The following is a 22824-nucleotide window of genomic DNA, read 5'->3' as shown; positions in this document are numbered from 1 at the left end:
GTAGAAATAAGAGGCAATGGAAACAACAGTGATATTAGACATATAGACATTCATACTGTAAGGGAAAGAACTTAGAAGGAAAAGCTGCTTGTCATTTGCTGTTAAGAGCTACACAAGTGTCCTTCATTCATGTGTCTTACACCAAAAAAAGGCAGTATGTTATTGCAATCAAACCAAACATAATAAAATTCTTATCAATTTTAATTCAGTTTTAAACTGAATCTCTTGTGTAGCCATTAGTAGTAAGGTTAATTACGACAGTTATTTGCAATGGTTAACAATGCAGATGTGTAAAACTGGGTTATTATAAAAGTTTTAAATTGGAGCTGGATTATCTATCATATAATTGTTTTAAGGATGGCAAGAAACTAATCCACCTTGGAAATGTCAAACTGCCTGATCAACTATTGCACTTAAAGAGAGAAACATTTTAAAAATATTTTTCTACTTTTCCGCAAATAAAAAAAACCATTGGTAAATTAAAAACAGCTGGGAAAAGATTATTAAAGAAATACCTAAACTTACTCATAACTATAAAACATATTCAAGTGGTTGTTAACTATATTTTCTGCTGTAACAAAGAGAAACAATAACTTAATTCTAGAAAGCAAGGAGGATCAGTTGTAGAAGTGGGCTCTTTTATCCAACACGAGGAAAGCAAGAGATAATTAATTACACGAAAGCACACTGGGGTCCTGTAGCTGTAATTCCTTTCTAAGAAGCCAGACTAGAGTGACTTATTATCACCAAAAAATCTTTCCTTTGAATTTTCCCTTGAATCAGAAGGATGCAGTTGTTGAATCAGAAGGATGACAGAATATTTTTTAAAATGAACAAGATATTGATACTTTTGTCTCAGTAGGACTTCAGAGAGCATTTTAGGCACTCTGGAAATAATTGCCTGAATGTCCCAGTGATCAATAATGTCTGAAGCAGAGGAGACATCCAGAGTATTACAGAAGGGCTTTATACTGTATATAGGTAGTAGTACATTATGTATTTTCTTGCTTGTACAACTGAACCTATCCTGATTAACTGAGATTGGGTATCTTTTCTTTGGACATGAGGATGAGAATGTACTTGTGTTTACATTATAACAAATTTATATTATTTTTATCAGAACCAAATAAAGAATACAGTTATTTATACCACAGCTGTCTTGCATAGTTAAGAGTGCTCTTTACATTTGAGCTATTTTCCTATTTTCAGCCTCAGGATAAAGATCACAGGAGAATAATTCATTCTCCTAATTATTTCCTTAAACAAAGAGAATAGATTACAAAAAGATAGGGTCTTATGAACTGGCTCAGTGTCCTTATGCAACATTATTGGATACCAGTTATTAAGCACAATCTACTCTAAAATAGAATGAGCAGAGGTAGGCTTGAAAGTATCATAATGTAGAGCTGTCACTGCAGTGCAAAGTAAGTGTACATTCATCTTCTATGTAGCAGTGGTTCACGAGATTTTGCTCACCTTCACAGGTGCTTGCTTATACTATAGAGATGCTTAGTGCATATAGTGAGAAAGTGATCTCTGGAAAAGCAGTGAAAAGCAGTACATTTAAGAATGCTCAGTATAAAACCACATTCCCTAAATAATGGAATTTCCACAACTGTTTTTTCATTATCTAACTTTACTTGTTATATCTCTCCCAGTTCATACTATATTTTTAAGTAATTGTTACAACATTCTCCACTGCATGTGTGTATCTACAAACTATTACTATTATCCAGATGCAATAAGAACATCTGGCTAATCTTAGCTACAATAATATATTCCTTAACTCGTTATCAGTAACACATTGACAAGGCGTGAAACTGCAATTCAAATGAAAGGGTCCTTCAGGACGTCTGAAGCACTCACCTATTCTATGGTACATTGAAAACAACCTGGAAGACTGATCAAATGTGCACAACAACTATTCTCGCTAATGTACTTTTCTGAACAATAGAACTATTTCTTGGGGGTAATCGAATTAAAAAGAAAGGAAAACATGAGTCTAAATAAGTATATATGGAGTTTCACTCACAGAATTCTTATGTGTATTATCTTTGTGTTACCTTGCACTCACACAAAAGTACTGCTAAACAGCTCTTAATTCTTGCCTCAAAATTTACTCTCATATTCATCTGAAAAATTAGGACAGAGTTCCAGACTAGAGAGAGCACGTGCACACCTCATTTTCCTCGCTAGGTATAAAGAAGTGACTAGGACTCAATAATCTAAAACTTAAATTTCTTTCAAATGTTGTATTTTTTTCTTGTTCTAATTTTATGAATAAAACCATTACCACTAGTTCACTTACTGTGTTTTGTGCTTTTTTATTACCTCCTCTTCTAAGTTAAAATCAAATTAATATTCCTCTAAAAAACGTAGTATAGGGGCTACTCACATCTAAACTAAAGAATGCTTGCAAGATTCTGTTCAAATAAATTAGCTTGCCTGTAATGGTGTACTACTCTGCTAAACTGCATATTCCTGCTTATCAGCTGCAACTGGCAATGAGATTAAAACAAAAGATCAGACACTTCACTGGTGACATTCTTTTCATTTGTTTTTACGCATTCCCATGTGCCAACCATGCACCTGTATTTATCACATCAACACCTATGTGTGCTGGTAATTTATAAGTGAAACGTTTGGCTGTTAAAATGTTAGCTGTTACACCAGTTTAATGGCACAATTGCTACTGGGAACTGTACTGGAGCAAACTATGTGTCTAACTTCTAGTACCTGTTAAAATATACACAGTCAATAGCACTGTTGTTGCATGAAAATGAAGTCCAAAATTAGCACCGGAGTCTGAAAGTTACTTTCTGATAGGGTTAACCTGCAACATGGTTTGCATGGACAGAGTTCCAGGGTACTTGCTGAAAAGCAATTCACAAACACAAAGTTTTCTGTGTAGGCATGGACAATTTGTCTAACACTTGATGTTTATTTTGCATATATAAATATGAAGTAAGATTACCTTCTTCAGTTGAGTTTCCATCTTCAAACATTCTTCCTTTTTCTGTTCCAATGCAATTTCCAGTGTCTTGAGCCTTGAATCTTTCTTCAGTCCCGATGAAGCTAAGGATGAAGCATGTTCCTTCAGATCCAGTAACGATGTCTAAAATAAAAGATGCAAAACAGCTATCAAGTAAATACTTTCTATGTATAACAGCTACTTTATTTTTTGTCTTCATTTTCTTCCTATCCCTTCACATGATGCTCAGGATCCAACTTAGAACAATGAATGTATTTTGTTGAGGTGTTCACTGGATGTTCACAGGGCTGCCTTAAGACAGCTTGATTTAATTCAGGTTCTCAGGATCAGAATAAAACATTGTGTAAATTTGTTCCAAAATCATTGTTAAAGATGGAAGATTTTGCAAAGATTCTGCAAACTAGAACTAGTTCTTCAGTGATAGTCATATGGAAGATAAAAAGCTTTTAAATAAAACCATATTCAAAAGTCATATGTGTTTATCAGATTTGGTCTGTTTGGTCACTGTATCTAAAACTGAGTCTCCTCAAAGCTTTTTTTCCATAGAGCTGCTATGGTATGAAACTGATTTAAGCCACCCATGTCCAGAAGAAATCTCAACTTCTTGCTTTCTGAACCTTTTTTTTTTCCTTTTTTTTTCCTGTTAAATGTTGACTTCCCTGTAGCACTTCGTAGATGCATTTTTTTGGTATCATTTTAATTTGATAGTTTTGAAATAATACTTTAAGTAGACTTGAATGTTATTATTCCAAGAAAGGAACAGAATACTTTGATGTATCTCTGATATAATCAGGCTAACTTTTCTAGCCGGTTGGTTCATTAACAACAACTGACCTAGTTAGCAAAACCAGACTCTTGTGAGTCAAAAGAACTAGTTATATTGTTGGCAAAAAGGCATAAACACTACCTACTATCTGTATGCTTTCTGTGCCCACAGCTTTGATCTACCTCTGTCCTCCCCCTTCTATATTTATCCAGGAATAAGCTTGTTCTCAGTCTTCTATAAGCATTGCTCCAGTAAATGCTATGATTGACCATTGGACATTCACTGGTATAATTAACTGCTGCTAATAATGGGACTGTGTGCTATCAATAAAAAGATTATTCTGAAATGTTTATGATTTGAAAAATTCTCTAACAATGTGTTTTTACTAGATAAACTTGTTGAAGGACCTTCACTGTAAAGGAACAATTTTCTTCATCTAAGATACAACATATACATATAGAACAAACAACTCAAATACAACAGATTCATTTTGCTGGTCAACCTCTTTTTCTGTGAGATCTCCTTGCAAAATGCCAACTTTCTCTTTCAGGTCCTTAATGTCTTTTTTGTAGTTGTCAATCTCTTCCTGTTTTTCCCGTTCATCTCTGTCACGTTGCTCCTTTAGGCGCTCAATGGTCCTTTCCTGACAAAAGAAAGTACTCTGTGAGGAAAATCCCTCTTAGTCATTCAAACTCTGAGGCTTCTTATCACAACACTTTACATAATGTAGAGAACGATGAGCGTAGGATACTGCAGTGTATTTTTATTTTGTATAACAGATCCTCAAGAAGGAGAAAATTTGTCTTGAAAAATCTATGCATTCATTGCTAAAAAATATCAGGCTTTTTGTACCTGAAAGTTCACATTACTGCTACAGTGTAACACAATTTATCTGCTTATGATAACTAAAATTACCCTAGCCTGTAACATGTTATGTATTGCTTCTTTATTTATTTACATCTTATTTTTGAAGCATACAGTTAAGCCTGTGGCCCTTCAGATCGGAAGGGTGTAGTGCCTATGTGACATCAGGATCAGTGTGTGGTAAGAAAGGCAGTAAAACAACTTTTCTGTATACCAGATACTAACAGAGCCTTGGTTATCCTGGAAGCTGAAGAGGTGCAAGTGAATTCCCCAAGCTCAGTCAAAGCTTTACCATAGCTTTACATTTATAGAATCTGTCAGGTGCTGTAACCCTGGTTCTCCAGGGATCAAGAAAAAATATACAGTCATTCTAAGAACCGCCCCACCAAAATGGAATAGACAAGGTTGTTCCCTCAGTCAGCTATCTCCTGAGAACTGGGCAAGCATACAAAAATACAATGAGAATAAAAAAGCTGCAAATGAAGTGAGACTGAAATACAGCTACATCAGGATAACTATACATTTTGATTCAATACTTGGAACTAATTTCATATAGCTAAACTTTATTTTTAAAGTTATTATTAAAATATCTGAGGAACGAACATAAAATGAAATTAGATATTATCCAGACTTTATAAAGAAAGTAAAAAGCAGATGAATGCACAGCTGCAATGTAGCGCATCCCACAAGAGCACCAGATGTACCATGCAAACAGAGGACAGCATGAGCAGGACCCAAGCATACAAGATGATATAAAGAACACGTTTTGCTTTCACAAAAACAAAACAAAACAAAACCAAAAAAAAAAAAGAAAAAAGAAAAGGTAAGTAGCTAATGACAAGAGAAATGGCTTGTGGCTCAGCTCTGTCATCAGGCCTTACTCGTAGTAGTACTACAATCACACTGTGATGCTACACGCAGGACGGCAGCTCAGGCTGCCGCTCAGAATATCCTACAGTGCCCTCTAGTGAGAGATGCACCTCAGCCGAAACATTACTCATGATGCCTCAGCTGTCACCGACAGAAGATTTGGTATTGCAAAAAAGACTTCTTTTATGCAGAGCCCCACAAACCCATAGTAAAACTGACTATAGAGAGGTTATTAGTAGAAGGACCTTTATTCACTAAGGGACTTAGGCGTCAAACTCACTTTTTCTGCAAGTGCTTCTTCCAGCGTGGTCAAGGCAGTATCAGTATTTGTGGTGTCCGCCTGCAAAGATTTCACTCGATCCTTTAAGCTGCTCATTTGCTTTTCCTTGTCTCTTAACTGTTCTTGAAGATTTTCAATCTTAAAGAAGAAAAGTAAATTTTAAGAAAATAGTGATCAAAACCATCCAAATCATCCAAAAAATAGTACATTTCTAAAAATGCTCTTAAAACAAAGGAAGTAGGTGAGGGCATCATTTCTATAATCTTACGTGGAAACATCAAGCAATGCAATCAAAACCATCAAATATTAACAAAGAATCAGCAACTTTTTTGGAAACTGGGATAGAACTCAGGGCAACAAAGTCTAAATATTTATCAAGGAAAATAAACTGAAATGAAGAAAGGGTATTATACCTAATTTCTGAGGATGTTGGGCACTGTATGACTGAAGGAAACAATTAGGGTTGATATTAAGGAAAAGCTGTTGATGTAATAACATTATGAAAGGATAAAAGCTGAGAAAAACATTATTGCAGATATAAACAAAACAAAACAAAACAAAAAAAGGCTTTTAATTATTAATAATCTGTTAAGTATTCTCCTAAGTATTTCCTTTGATACTGATGCATTCTCCACAATGCTGGTATGCTGCTTTTTCATCTTACAAAGTGTTTTGCTATATGGTATACTAGCACCAGGAATCATTCTCTGGGTAGAAAATGTATCATCCTTGTTTTCTCCAGGTGTAGAATTCAATTGATTTATGAGATCTGAATATATCTTTTGACAGACCAAGAAGACCCAGAGGTAAACTCGTATTATACATACACATGCATCACAAAGAACAGACACATTAGCACATTATCATTGCCTGTCGAAAACAAATTTATCAGCAAAACATTAAAGTGGGTATAGATTTTTCTTTCTGTTGTTATTGCTGACACCTTCTTCTTGCATCAGCAAACATAAATCATACACTGGAGAATGACATGTGGCAAGTAAGGTACCTATCTTCAAAACAATTGTAGCAGGATATTATCTGAAATCAATTTATACAACAAGACAACCCCAAGGACTATCTAGTCCATTATTTAGTAAACTTTCTGAAAGCATTACTAGCCTTTTTGCTTCACCTGTCTAACAGCAGTTAGAAGCTCTTCAGTTACTGGAAATACATCAAATATCCCCACTTTTTACTGCTCTACCCTGGAAGAACTGAGACATTGTGATCTAAGAGCAAATAGGTATTTAAAGCCAATAACTACTACTTTGTTCTCTATTATAATAATCTCTGGACCATTGTTTTGTGAAACAGTCTAGATCAGTAATGATATATTTAAAAGATTCTGCAAGGGGCTGAACATTTAGTCACAAAAATGGCAATTTATTACATGTGGAAGCTAGGAGGAAGAAAGGAAGAGCCACCTAATTCAGGGAAACCCTTGCTAATGGTCTTCTGTAACTCAGGGCCACTGAAGAAATCTCCTGGTATAAGATTTTCCATACTGGGTTGGGGTTATTAATTTTACTTATGTAAGCACATGTGAACTTATGATCCGGCTTTATACACAATTTATATATTACTGATAGCAGTAGAATGACATGCATGTTTTGTTTTGGTTTTCCTCCCAGTTTTTAAGGAATCTACTAAAATTGGTTTTAGTTTGTTTTAGTTTATCTTCCTCATTATTTTCTCTTAGAGGAAAAGTATTAGGCCTCCAAATTATGCTTAAAATTTAAAATTGAGCGCAACAGAAATGACTTAATAAATTTTGAAGAGCACCAAAAAAGCGTAACTTAGTAACATCTCATGTGACTTGGAAATAATTGAAAATTCCAGCTTTTTAATGCACTCCTATCTATTATTTAATGCCCTAATAGCATATGCATGTAGCACACGGAGCCTGAGAGAGAACTCCAGCAGTTCTGAATGGAAAGCCCTCACGGTGCTAACACATCCAGTTGCCAACTAGGTAACATCCCTGAGAGTAGCCTACGTGGCTGCTTTCGACCTTAGGAGCTTTCAGTGTCGTCAGCTGTCTAGACAGACTGGCTATTTAGACAGCCAACCATGAAAATATACTACAAAGAAGTGTGAGCTATTCTTAGACTCGTGTTTACTTCTGGAGGCAAAACACTCCAGCAAAGGCTCCAACTGGCCGGAGAGGGGAGAGTGCAGAGTGACTTTCTGCTGTGAGCAAACTGCACACAAGAGACAGATAAATAATTCACAACCAGCTATGTTAAGATGCTTGCCTAGGCAGCACAACCATTTGCACAAGCACAACATACATTTACACGTGTGACAAACACTATTTACTGTGATGAGAGTAAAATGAAAGCTATGTAACAGTACTGTATATGACTGAAGCTTCTTCCCATTACAACCGCACCCTGTCATGTATACATAACAAAACAAAACAAAAAAGGTTATATGCAGAAAGGATGAACTTATCTATTCTTTCCTTCTACATACATGCTTTGCGGTCTGGAGTAATGAATGTTTTCTTTCTTTATCCTTCACGGAACAGCAGGTACAATAAACTGTTCCAAGTCACACTAATACCTAGGCAGTGTCAAAAAACAAACAAAAAACGAACACAAGAACACAAAAACAAACAACAATCAAACAAAACAAAAACAACAGCAACAAAAAAGCAAAGCTACCTACAAATGTGCCTTTTGCAGAATGGGATAACTGATGGTTTCCAACAAGGATGTGCCTTTCAATTACAGAAAACTGGCTCAACTCATGAGTCCAAATTTAAACACTTATACAATACCAGATGCAAAATTTCCTTTGCAAAATCACAATGAACAATAACTGAATTTCTTTATTCTATTTTTCTCCCAAACCTGCACCACTGACAGAAATAATAGTTAAACTATAGGTTATCCATAATTATATAATCAGAAGAAAAAAGCAACTAATATTCTACACTTAGCCTTTGTAGTCAGTTAATATAAATGACTTTGCTATTATGACTTTGTAAGTTGTCTGAGTTCCCTCGTTGAAAAGAATATACAATGTTATATTTATTTGTCTCATGTTTGTTTTATCATCCTCTTTTCCTATACAACAGGAAAAATGAAAAAGTAACACCAAACAAATTCTCAAATAACTGATAGAAATAAAGCAGATGGCCAAAATAGGGTCTTTTTCCCCAAAGAAATATGAAATAAAGTGCAATGGAATCTCCAAGCCCTCTGGAATACAGAAAGGGACAAGAACTGAAGGAGCACTGTTCAGTCTTGAAACAACCGCAAGGTGACAAATTTTCCCTGAAATGTTCTAGTATCCTAGGAAATATATATATTTATGTACAAAGTTTCTAAATAGGAAAAAAAAATATATATATATATACTATCATTAGATTATTAATCATATTTACTCTTCATATACATACTTATTTTGAAGGGTAAAGACAGGGATCTTCTAGAAGCTTAAAACACTAAGCTTACTGTAAAGGTATACATACATACGCTGGAATGATCTGCTCTGCATAGCAATTTCTTCATCAATAATGATTTACTGAAATCTTTTTCTGCAACTTTACCTGGTGTCAGGCACTATTTTGTTTCAACCTGGATGATTTACTCCTAGTTCTGTGAAACCAATTATTTCACTTTCCAACCCTGAAGCACAGGAGCAGAGGCAAGAGAAGTTGCCTCTGGCATGCTGTTCTAAAGGCAAGGAAGATTCTACTTTTTGCAAATAGCAGTCCTACTGAAAACCCCATGCAAATGCAAAGGACTAGAAAAAGCTCAGGGAATTAAATTAGACATATCTAGTTTAAGACCCATAAAGACCATTAGATTCCCTAATTCCTCTAGTTACAGGTTATTATTATCCTTTGTACTATGCGTCAGCCAAGAAAAACTTTTGTAGAACCACCATAAATGCTAAGGTGTGGATAAATACAACACTCGAGAAGCTGAATTCTGCTGTACCAGTGACTTCCACATCAGAATAAATACAGTGGGTTTGTGAATTGGCAATTTCTTTTTCTCTTGCTTCCTGTTACTGGAAAATAATTTTTTCCTCCTTCAAAATGTTTGTTTTTAATCAAAGATGAACAGCTTCCAACAGCTTCTTTCATCGACTGAAACATGATTTAACTGTATTTATGTTTCACTTCCAACTTTTAATTTTCTCTTTGCTATTTTGTTTGTCTTCTAAAAGGAACAAAGTGATGAAAGAAAAAAATGTTTTAAGAGCCCTTTAAGTTAGATCATTAATTTGCATATTCAAGGTCCTTTTCAATCTTGGTAAATATCATTGTATATTCTGTTTGTAACTCCAATATCAAATAACTAGCTATATCACTTACAGACAAATCTTTCACCATATTTTTTTGTATAAACAGGGGAAAATGCTTATGTTCTGCACTTCCCCAACACAACTCAGCAAAGAGATTGTTTTCATCAGTAATATTTCATCTTCATCTTAGTGTACACTGAATATATAAAAGACAATCACTGTAACATAGGATAATATTCCTTGATTGTATTACAAGAGCAGATAGGTGTACATGAGAGTATCTCAGGGGGCTGCTAAGCCTCCCACTTTTTTGATCCCAGGTTTCATCCAGTGCAAGCAGTACTGTACAAAGGACCTAAATAACCAGGTGGGAGAAGAAGTTTTCTGTTCTATTCCTATGACAGAGCTGCACAAATAAATAAAAGCTTTATATAAGTTATGAGTTTTCTGAACAATTCTTCCACGGTTTTGTAACAGCACTATTGGTCAGGTCAGATTCAGGGTCATTGACTAGAATATGATGGAATCTCGCCAATTACAGGCAGAGGTGAGTCTGTTCGTGTCAGGAATAACAACATGGAGGAGAAAAAAAAAATAGTGTGGGAGACAGAGTTGGCAACTTAGCAAGTATGTGATGATAAAACAGCTGTAATTCTTTCTGGTTGAAGAGATGTCACTCCCTTCAATGGCAATGTAAGAATACCAATCCATTGCAAAAAGTTGATAGTCTCTAGTCATACTTTATTGTGCTACAATCCCACAACATCTGAGAAGCTGAGAAAGGTGGGGTTGCATCAGAATCAATATGAGAACATAACAGTTACAACAGACAAGATCACATCATTGTATCTGACATATGCAAAAAAATGTTGCTTCAGAAGGGGTAAGGCATTTACACCAAAAAATTGAGAGTGAATTGAACTCATAAAATTTTGTTCCTAAAAAGTGTTGCTCACCTTAAGTCCCAAGACCCCATTAACAGTCCCAAGACTCTTAAAGAAAAATATACTATGGGTTTTATAAATATTACTATGCTTTTAAAGTAACTTTTGGAGACCAAAATGACAGCACATAAGCAAAGATTACTGGTCAGTCTTATAAGATTAAGCTCTAGTTTTATAGATATCATACTAAAAACCTCATCATTATGATTGCCTTTCTATTGTGGATGGAGACACAAAATTTGATCTTTTGTACGTGTGTTGGCTCTGTTTCAACCTCCAATATAAGGTGTTGCTATTCAAATCCAGAGTGACGTAAGCTATGTCATTCGCGAATATCATTTGTATCACCGAGTTATATCATTCAGACTCAAAGTAATATTCTTGCTATTAATTTTTACAGTTAAATTTTGAAGACTAGGAACAATGTGCTACGCTGAGGTTTCAGGCATACCATGTCTTGTTCCAAGGGTGAGATTTTTAACCTGTTTTGAAGTTTAGTATAGATCAAAGAAATTTTTCTTTTTTTCACGAATATTTTGGCAAACACAAGTGAGAGTTTCTTCCAAAGTTCAACCGCATTCAGTATGCTCTCTTTACTTTATGACTTAAGCAATGGATATAAATGCAGTTAAACTATTGTAAAGTAATACTCTTGTTCTTGAACAAGAAAAAAAAATGAACAAGCTAAAAATGATTCTGGAATACTTTGTAGATCAGTTAATTTAATAAAATTTGTGAAGCATTAAGTCAATTAAAGACACTCTAAAAATGCAAGAAACCAGTGGTGGGCTCTCTCTCTTCAGTTTTCTCTAAAGATCAAATTCTGGAGTACCAGTTAACACTTCAATGTAGAGATGGTGAAATGTTCAGTTAAGAGCTAAATCTGTTTGTTCAATTTATGTTCCTCTTGCTACTCCTTGAAGACATGACTACTTTTTATTTTGCCTCACAAGTAAGGTGTTGTTTTTTTTTTACCTCTCTCCTACTTCAATGCTTACCTGGAACATTGCAACATCGTATCAGAGTATCAATTCAAAATGCCCTGATGTTGCTGAAACTAGTATACTGAGATTCTGGGATGTACAATGGGATTCCTTAACACCTTGATCTCTATTGGCATAAGAAAGAGAAACAGGCTAAAAGGGATGGGGTGAGTGTGGAGGAGGACACAACTGAAAAAGAATTTGAGACTGGGAAACTCCAGCACAGGGGTACATCACACACAGTATGTTCTTATTGACTTCTACCCAGGTCCAGTTATAATTCAGAATAACTTCCATGGGTGGGGAAAACAAAACAAAACAAACAACAACAACAACAAAAACAGTTGCTTGCTTTTTCTGAAGATTAAATATTTTTGTCATTTTTACTCTCATGATCTTCAATCTGATGAAAATCCTTAGAAATTAGCATGATGATCTTACAGTATTTAGTTTTACACAAATAAAACATTTTTTATGCAGCTTAGAAAGCACAAAGAATTTATTATTGTGGCTTGTGTTTAAACAAACAAACAACAACACCAAATAAATCTATGGACCACAAACAGGCATGTTGCTTCTGCTTCTAAAGGAAGAAACGGTTACAAAGTGAAAGCAGTGCTTAAAAAAGGAACTGGGGAACTGCTAACCGAATCAACGTTTTATTCCTGACCTGACTTTGTGTTCACATTTATGCAATAATACTGACTTGAGAAAAGAATGGTATGGAGAAAGAAGAGCTGCTACAACAAAGCCTGACTTAATAACTTGTATAGACAGCTAATTATTTTGTACCTGTGATGAAGGAGTCACAAACAATTGACAGTGATCCAAAAGACTATTCTCTTCTTAGTGTGCTTTTTTTTCCACACAAAGGTGCTTTGCTAGTATATTTATATCTACCAGAAAAATAGTTCATCGATGTTTACAGAAATAATCTCTGAGGACATATCCATCCCTTTGTTTTCTTTTGTCCTCCTTTCCCTCGCATACTTAATCACCCTCTGGTAGCACTGGTTTGCTGACAGATCCCTGCAAAATAAAACTAACGAACTGTCGCCATAAGCTGAGTTACAATCATAGCATCTTCTGAATAGAAGAGAATTTTTCCTGCGCTATTGTATTCCCTATATCAAGCAGCATTTAAACCAGATGTTTCAGATCATACTCAAAATATAACTATTGTGTTTGCAGTCTTTCTGTCCTGCTAGTAAATAGATTGAACTTCCTTCAAACCTTCCAACACAATCTTATTACATTCAGTTTCTGAAAACTTATGCTGAGAAGCATTTTCCTTACAGGCTTCTAAGGAGAATCTTGCAGAGTTCAAGTCAGGAAAAAAAAAAAAAAAAAAAATCAACTCTTGAGTTGGCAAATAACCTGAAATGCACATTTTCAAGGGAGCTAATTTACACATTCTTAAACATTGTCTTGGTTCCAAAGTATTTGCTTAGAAAAAATTACACATTGGCAATGAGTCACATCCTTAGACAACTGTAAAACAGTTAAATTTACTTAAGAAATTACTTCATTCTGAGGAGGTTTAATAATATCAATAATATCAATAGCCCAATCTAGTCAGAAGCAGTCTTTGTACTCTAAAAATCCTTCCATGGAGAGTTGGCCAATACAAGAGAGGTTTTTGAAAAGAGGGGTGCAGGAGGAGGCGCTCTTTCTAACCCACAGATATTGGTTATATTGCAAAGCATACAGGTATTAATATGAACAGACAATTTAAAATGCAAATTAAATAATGGAAGTATAAAAGCTGATTGTAAGAGATTTATTTCAGCATTATTGGACCCAAGTGGTTAATAATCCAAAAAAAATCTCGATCACTGTTTTATCTTAAAGTCTTACTTGGTGACCTCTTGTTTTTGCCAGTATATATCAGCTAAGAGCATGTGTGCATTACCCACCAATATCACAATTTCAAATTGCATTGTTTGTTAAGACAATTCATTGTTTCCAACTTCAGGACAGTACTTTCATTCACCCATGTAATTTAATACAGAACAATGCTATCATAAATAGCAAAAGAAATTCGTTTAGACTCTGCTTCTCTTCTTCTCCTGAAAAGAAACACTAAGCTTATGCATTACACATTTATTTCATGTGTGCTAAAATGTCACTTATACTGAGAACCATAATCGAAATCAGCTGGTAATTTATTTCACAATCTAATTATGGATGACATCCATTTTGTTGAAATCCTGGCCTAATCATGAAGAATAGCATCATGCTAATTTCCCTTTCAGCTGTGTCCTGACATTTTGAAGCAATGTCTGTGACTAGGCTTTCTACAGATTTCCTCCTAAGAGCCACCAAATACAAATACAAAAAACAAACAAACAAACAAACAAAAAACCAAACAACTGAACAACAACAAAACCACAACCGTTTTGGGGATGTTTGCTCATTCCTGTACCAAGTTCCAGGAAGGATTTTGCTGATATATGTGCAGATTTGATTTAGGAAAGTTCCTTACAGAAAAAAAAAAATACAAATACTATAATTAGGAGAATTTTTATACTGATGCTATCCAAACACAAAATAAGGAAAATCAAAACTATGTCACTGTGGAAGAGTCTCTCCCTTTCTTACAAAAGGCTGATAAATCAAGGATAACTTGGAACCAGTAAATGTTAGCATAGATCTTACATTCTGTTTTATAAGAAACAGAGTAAAACTATTGTGACATTCCTTTTGGAGTAGTTCAAGCTTTACAAGGCTACATAATGCTTAAAAAATGTGAAGTGAAAAACTTAGTAAATTATGAATTAAAATTCTACACTTGAATAAACCCCAAGTGCAGTGTTTCATTGAGTATTATTGTCAAATACTCTTAATTCTATGGCAATTTGATCTCTCATACTCAGAAATACTGATGCTATTTTCTTGATGTGCTTTAGACTTTGATCTTGGTTCTACATAGAGTAAGGATACCATAACTAGTGAAACACATCCACTTAGCAGTATAGTGCTACAAATCACATACTCATCACAGAAAGAAAAAGGAATGGAAAGGCTTAACTTGCAACGGCACTACAATAGCTAAGAATAGAAAATGGAGAGCAGAAAAGACAAACATTGAGGCAGACCAGCGAGAAGGATGGGAACATGGGGATTTAATGTTGACTGAAAGGAAATCCTCACAGCAAACTGAACTTCGTTTTCATTTACATTATCATTAAGGATCACTCAAGCAAGGCAGCTCTACACCTTGAACAAAGATTTTAAATGAGATTTAGACAGTCAATTACACTGTCCAAATCACTGGTTTATTAAAATGATCAAAGAAATACTGTAAGGTAAAACTGCCCTAAACCAGAGGGGAGAGCTCTGGAAAGGATAGATGCTTTTAATCCCATTGTAAAACATGCCCAATCCACTGTCATTATCCTCTTTCGTTCTCCTTGAAAGGAAATATAATAATGAATAGGAAGGGAGGAGTAAGGTATTACTGTAAATACTAAACCCAAGAGTATGTATGTATATTTTGAGTATTTACCTATTATTGCTTTTACAGAATTACTTCAGAACACACAGTGACAGCTGACAAAAATATCAAACTCCCAAATAAAATTCTTTCATGGCCTGTGCTCTAAAGATGTATGAGCCTAAGAACCCAATATGTTAAATCAGTATCATCATTTGATCACGTTGTTTTCCATTTTATACCACAGATTGCTTTAGGCAAGTCATCACTCTACTAAACCTAAAGAAGAAGAGTGGTTCTCTTTATGCAGAAGTTCTGTGTTTAAAACCATGCTCTACTCATCTTTGCTTGAAGGTATGTAAGCCCTTCATCATGCAGAAGAGCATCCTAATTATCAAACATATTGTTCTAGGACAACGCAATCTTAGTTGCTCCTCATGACACTGCTCCATAGTGACCACACACTGGAATGAAGTTTTCTTAACCGTTGCGTAAGTGAAGTCACAAGCTTGAAAGCTATTCCTATACTTGTGCCGTATGACAGCCCTAATGACTGTATAAATATTGAACAGACACCCAACTTAGAAGATTACCTTGCCTAGTGGATTCAAAACCCACTCTTGAAACCAAGAAATATTGATTTATACTCAAAAATTATTCCTGCCTTGTTGTAGTGAAGATCATTAAGTTGGCTAGCTGTATCAGTAATGTCTGTTCCAGACACAGCTCAGACAATCCCCTGAGGAGCAGAAAACGCCTGGACAGCAATTCAGCAGTGACCAAAGTGTTGGAAATTGTGAAGTCTTGCAACCCAGAGAGCAATGAAAAGCCGTGTGAGGAAGACTGATGTAAGCAACCTCAAAAAAGGCATACGCCCTTGCTTTTCCTGTCTCTTCAATCATAGGGAACTTTGTATTTGTCTAGCATGACAGCGGACACACCAACAAAGCTTATTAGCTTTATCTTGCCAGAAAAACTACACGTTTAATTTATAATGAAACCAAGAGGCCCCAAAGTTGGCTGTTTTCCCAGATCCCTTCAAGAAACCAGAATTTGTCAGTTCCACTACCTATGAGTAATGTTCTGTCTTGCCAATCAAGAGGTTATCTCAAGGCACAAGAAGGACATAATATTAAAATGCTCCTCTTTGAGGGGTACTCAAAAAAAGATCCCTTCTGTATATGACAGATTTGCTGAATTGTGGTTTCAGTTTTTTGGAACATTGGAGCAGAGATAATACCAGAAACCCCACTGAGTTTTCTTGTAACATTGCTGGTGCTATCAATCTTATGTAACACTATTACAGCCGTGCATATCAGTTGAAAACCCTACGTTAGCCAGCTACAACAGCTGAACTACAGAACCAAAATCATTAACCCCACAGTGCTGTTTTCCTTCTCTCTTTGAAATTACCTATCTAAAAGGACAAGTGAATATTCATTATAAAAAAAAAAAAAAAAAAAAAAAAACAGGCAAGTACTCTAGTTACCAAAGGCAACAGGCAAGATTCTTTAATAACATCAGTATGTGTCAGGAAAATGTTCTGTACATTACTATATCTCAAAATAAGAAATTGGCTTGCTATCTTTCACACACATCAGAACAGCACCTGATGTTTGAAAAGAGTATTATCTTTCATCTGGGAATACAGGTACATATGTTACATATGATCCAGATGTTTTTATTTTTACCGTGGTATCACACGGTGCTCCAAGCAAAAGAGGGAGCATATATTAAAGACAGGGTTATATAAAAATAAAGCAACATATGCTCCAATTACAAATTCTAATTTATAATATAACCAGACATAACATTTGTTGTGAATCCAGTGGGTTCCTCTAACGTAGTTGCTGCATTGGCAACTATAACACTAAAAATTACTGGATAACATAAAATGTGTTTTGTTTAAAACTGTTTTTTCAAATTTAAATTTTTCTTTCTGCACTAGGTCAACATGCTCCGTATAATTTACTAAACAATCTCAAAAGTGCACGAGTAAATTCACTGACAGATTTCACTACACTGAAGTTTAATAAAAGTGAGCTTTATGCAACTTTCAGATTTATTTTTAGAATGTGCATTTAAAAAACACGTTTTTTTTGAGTTATTTTTCCAAATCCATGCAGTATTTATTTGGGATTCTCCATCCATCTTACAGTTCAGGTGACTAGTAATAATACTTATTTAGATTATAATGATACTGTTTTTCTGAATGATTCCACAAGGCAGCCTAAAAAGAACAGATCATGTAATCCTTGTGGCCAACATATCAAACATCAAGGCCCCTGTTGGTAAATCACAATTTTTAATGTTTTTTTAAGAATGACCAGCCATATCATTATTATTTTTTCTTACAAATTTCTTAGAAGTCATACGTGTAGAAGTTAATAGGTGGCAAATTGCTTGAATAATGATTACAGTGTTAGGGTGATCCTACTGCAGCTGCTACCCTTATGAACAGATAATTACAAGGAAAATAGCAGTAAATGCATGCATTCTAAATTCATATACGAAAACCTAAATCTAACGAAATGAAGAGAGCACTATTATATAAGTACAATTCTATATAAATACTAACTGCCCTCTGATTCTTGAAAAAATTCCATGAGAAGCTTAAGTGCTCTGGAATCATTATTTGATATTCAAATATACTATTTCTAGTATACTGTAGAATCAAATAATGTTTTGTTCTAATTGATATGAAAAAAAGAAAACACCAAGAATAAAACTGATGTATGTTGAGCTTAGAAACTGTATTCAGAAAGATTTTTGATGAGGCTACAGAAATAATATTCAAAAAGGAAACTGAAGAGGCTCCAGGTTTCTCCCGCTCTCCTGCATGGTAAAATCATGATCTGTACACTGATAAAACAAGGAACTAGATGCTAGTGACTTGAAGAGGGTATCCACAAGAGTCCTAGATACAAAATGGATCTCTCAAGTAGATGAGGAAACCAAACATCTGAGGGATGCTAGAAAGAACAGATATGTTCTGCAGAGTGCAGTCTGCTATCTCCAGGATATAGTGCAGAATATCAGAGGCACAGCGGAAAGGATACATCTGTGGAAACACTGAGGTAGGAACTTGGCCAATGTGCCTTGTGCCATCCTGTTGGTTAGAAAGTCCTTTCTTACAAGATAAGTGTGTTTTGTTCACAAAGCTACTAACATCCATGCAATGTGATACAACATGGACAGGTGCCAGAGTGTGGTAGAAGTTTATGTAGGTCTGGGAAGAGGGAGTAAGTAGCTGGACTTGATGATAACATACCAAGAGAATCCTTCCACTAGAACTAAACCATGCTCAGATCATTAACACTTTTCCTAATCAAAATTCTTAGAGCAAGGAATGACAAGAAAAGGCACAAGACATTAGGAGGAGCACTACCAGCAGGTCAACGAAGGTGACACTTCCCTCTACATTAGCACTGGTAAGGCCATACTTGCAGCACTGTATACGTGTCACCCAACTCAGCTGTGAAACATCTGTTCCTTTGGAAACTAAAAGCCCTTAAAATGAGAATGCTGGAGTGGACCTCAAACTACAACAAGGCATCTGCCATGACTAATCTGGATCAGGCAAAAAAACTTAAACTAAAAACCTACCCTAATAGACTCTTACTAGCTGCTGTATATTTAGAGAAAAACAACAAACAAACAAAAACCATCATGCCAGTTGAGCTGGGCTGTAAATGCTCAAAAATCTCAGTGGATTCTCAGAGAAGTAGAAAGTCAAATAAGGGTAAGGGATCATATTTTCAAAGTGTTCATGGCTCACTGTGAAATACAAGTAAATTGTGTGTTGCATCCTCATTTCCCATGTGGAAATTAAACAACTAATCTCCCTGAATAATGAAAATTAAGAAAACCCACAGGATCATTATGCTGAATCGGAACTCACAGAATGAAGACTCTCCAGTTCCCTTAGTTGCTTTCACTGCTACTACAATATTCTATCTAGTGATACTTTGATAGACATGAAGGACAAAAAGCATGTCTAATTTTTCCTATTATTACCCTAACAGAAGATAATCCCATCCCACATAGTAAAACACTTCTAAGAGGGTGTTCCTGAAAAGAAAAGGGACTATACCTCTTGGAAATTTCTAAAAGCCATACATTTCAAGTTTGCTGTGTTCAGTGATAATCAGCCATCCTGTAACAGAAAGGTTGGAATGAAGGAAAAAGCAGCAGCAGAGGTCTGATATCCCTTCAGGGACACGGAGGGACAGGTCCCCTCATGACCCTCCAGGACACGTCTTTGAGGCCACAACTGTCAGTTTTTACAAACAAGCTGGCACAAGCCTGTGGGAGCTCTACGTCTTCTTTGTGGTAGTTGAAATCTCTAAATTGGGTTTGGAGCCAGTTTGGTGGCATGCATGGAGACATGGTGTAAAATGAGTGAAAGAATGGCTTTTTCTGACAGAAAAATATTTATGGAAATATGCCCAATCCCTGCTTATTAAGACACATTGATCCTGAAGAAAAGTAACTATTTTATCAATCCTGTCTGAGCAGAGAACACATCAAATACTTTCATTCTGCCTCCCTGCAGAAGCTGGGCTGATTAGCAATCTAATATGATTGTGGAGCACTGTACAGTGCTCCTCCTTACATGCTCATAATTCAATCATGTAAAAAGCAGAGCATAAGCTTGCCCACAGGTATATTACCAAGGCAAAAAATTATCCGGTCTTAAATGAGAGGCCATATGATTACTCACTCTGTAAACATATATCTTTGATGGGACATTCTTACTTTGTTCTTTTCTATACAGAAAGCAAAACCTGAAACTCACACACACACTGCAGGTTTGAACAGGTCATCAAGTGAAGTGTTAGTAATACAGGATTTTTAAGCACTAAGTGTCATCTTAGAAAATCTCAAAGTCATATCTAAAATTCAACCCTACATTTTATTAATTCTTAGAAAATCATATATTCATTCATCTGATAACCAACGTGAAGGTCACACCAGGGAAGATGAAACTACAATAAACTGAATTAAGGTTTGAAAATGTAGTTCCTTTCTCCTCAAGTAAAAACACTGAACTTTAGAAGTTATGAATACTAAATCAACTCTGCTCTTGCAGTAACTATGACCAATACTGATTTTAAACAACTGAGTTATAAATTCAATTTGCAGTCCTTCTCTCCCACTACACAATATTTCTTATCATTAAGCATAAATATTTGTTTTGATTTCTAAGCTTTTTGAAAAGTAGACAGAATTTATTTTCCTCTGGGGAACGACAATGCTTCTTACTCAAAAGAGCAGGAGGAATGCATCTGGAGTCTTCCTGAATACTGGCTAAACAAGCAACATCACCATATCCACAAAAAAATCTGTGTCCTTCCTCTACTTTATCACAGGTCAATTACCACACTATGTGTGGGGAGCTGCCAAAAAACACCCCTATTTTCAGACACTAGAACTTTTTTTGCCTGCAGCTGCATTGCACAATGAAGGGAGTATTAACTACACTCCCAAAGATGAAACATGCCCCTCCACCAAGCACAGGGTGAACAATTCACTGCTTTTATATATATATAATATATATATATATTTTTTTTTTCTTCATTTTAACTGTTACTTACCTTTTGTCGCAAATGATACTTCTCTAAAATGTTTTCATTAGAAAGCATTGACTTTTTTTCCCACTCCTCTCCATTTTAGTCTACCAGCACTGACAGACAGACATGTGGCAGAGAGAATAATGAAGTACAACTTAATCTTTTTCAGGTTCAGACTTGCTCAGAATGTTCTTCATTTCATTTTCTGATGTTTTCCCCATATTTGGGTTTCTAACAACTGAAAATGATATTTTATGCTAGATTTATTTCCAATGAATTAAAAAAGAATAATCCCAAAGCTCTACAAAACAATGATTTTTCATGAATTTTTCAGATATAAAGACTATTTTTGTAATGGCCAAATTTCTAGCATTTCTACTGTTTCTCTTGTCTCTAGTAAAGATGTTATCAACCACCTCCACTGTAGAAGCTTCCAGTTCTGGAACGATTCCAGAACTGAAGATATGAAGCACGTGTTTTTCTCAGCATCCTGGAACATGTATTTTGGTACATATTGGGTATCAGTAGTGATGCCCATTGTCATGTTAATTTTTCAGATTTTTGTTACTCATAATCTTCTTCTGTGTCTTTTATTTGATCATTAGCAGTCAGTAAGCATTACTTTCTTCATCTGGATTTCAGAATGACCAAAAAGTATACTTTACTATATTAATAAAAGCAGCGAACTAGAATGATACTGACAGTTCATAAAACAAACCAGGCAATGGCCTATGTCAATGAATCCAAATGGAGACTCAATATTAAAGGGTGTATTTAAAATAATTTTTGTCTCAACAATGGAAATTGCAGAAATTTAGCACAACGCAATTTTGGACACCATACCAAAGTATTTCTTGTCAATGTCATCAAAATAGGTGATTACGCATCTAAAACAGCCACAGAAAATATAAAAATTAAGAACAAAATTCCAAATGCCCAGCATAGCCATACATCCTTTGGCTATGCCTATATTATTAGTAGAGGTGACCTATGTAATCCTAAAAGAAAGTAAAAAACTTTTCCTAAATTGATGGTATGTAAGTTAATGATTTTCCAATAGATATTTTTCTTTGAACATCTTTACGATTTTAGTATTTGATACAATTTGATTTTTTTACCTAGCATTAAAAATATGTTAAGAGTTCAAACTCTAGTTCATGAGAGCACACACTTCAAAACTATCCTCAATCTGAGCATATGCTGAAGGAAAAATAGTTAGTAAATTCTGATTAAATAGTATCTATTAATCAAATACTTTATTTGGAATCTTCAACATGCCAACACCTGTACCCCATTCTACCTCGTAATTGCAAGTAGCAGTTATCTGCTGCCGCTGCTGTTTTCGGAAATCCACAGAAAAACATTTCTTAACACTATACAAAAACTACTGTTATTGTATGGATGTGAATGTTTAAAGGCTACACATCTTTTAAATGTAAATAAAATTCTGAACTGCCACTAGAAGATCTGAAAGCACTTGTATAAAGCATAAAAGAGGCTGTGCACTTCAATAAAAATGTGTACTTAAGAAATGTAAAAAGGTAAAAACAACAACAACAACAACAACAACAGAGGGTTTTTTCCTCTTTAAGAGAATAACATTCATATGAGAGGAGATACAGACTTCTGAAGCTTCAGGCACAGGGCTGACATAACTATCTTTAGAGTCAAAAAAGGAGAGACGTATCAGATCAAAATGAGACTTCAAAATTTTCTCTAGCCACTTAAATTAACAGATCTTATGCAAGAAAGTGCAAAGCACAATCTATAGAAATTCCCAAACTTAGTCTTATCAGGTCTGAAGTCACAATTAAGAAATTCAGTTGAAAGTTTAAAGGACTGAATTTGTGCTCATT

At 35.1% G+C, this 22824-nt stretch overlaps 1 protein-coding gene across 12 annotated transcripts in view; it reads right to left on the bottom strand.

The window, feature by feature from the left end:
• ERC1 (ELKS/RAB6-interacting/CAST family member 1) overlaps positions 1-22824 on the bottom strand; it is a 294248-nt gene that overhangs the window by 175253 nt on the left and 96171 nt on the right. For all 12 annotated transcript variants that reach the window (XM_035345700.1, XM_035345691.1, XM_035345735.1 and 9 more), the window contains 3 exons: positions 5773-5910; positions 4261-4401; positions 2975-3115 (listed from right to left, as the gene is read on the bottom strand). In XM_035345700.1, coding sequence (XP_035201591.1) covers positions 2975-3115; positions 4261-4401; positions 5773-5910 — 420 coding nt within the window. The remainder of the gene's footprint in view (positions 1-2974; positions 3116-4260; positions 4402-5772; positions 5911-22824) is intronic.

Source organism: Oxyura jamaicensis, chromosome 1 (genome assembly GCF_011077185.1).
Source record: "Oxyura jamaicensis isolate SHBP4307 breed ruddy duck chromosome 1, BPBGC_Ojam_1.0, whole genome shotgun sequence".
Taxonomy (NCBI): Eukaryota; Metazoa; Chordata; class Aves; order Anseriformes; family Anatidae; genus Oxyura; species Oxyura jamaicensis.
The sequence above is the reverse complement of the archived record's forward strand: the minus strand, read 5'-3'. Positions and strand labels throughout refer to the sequence as shown.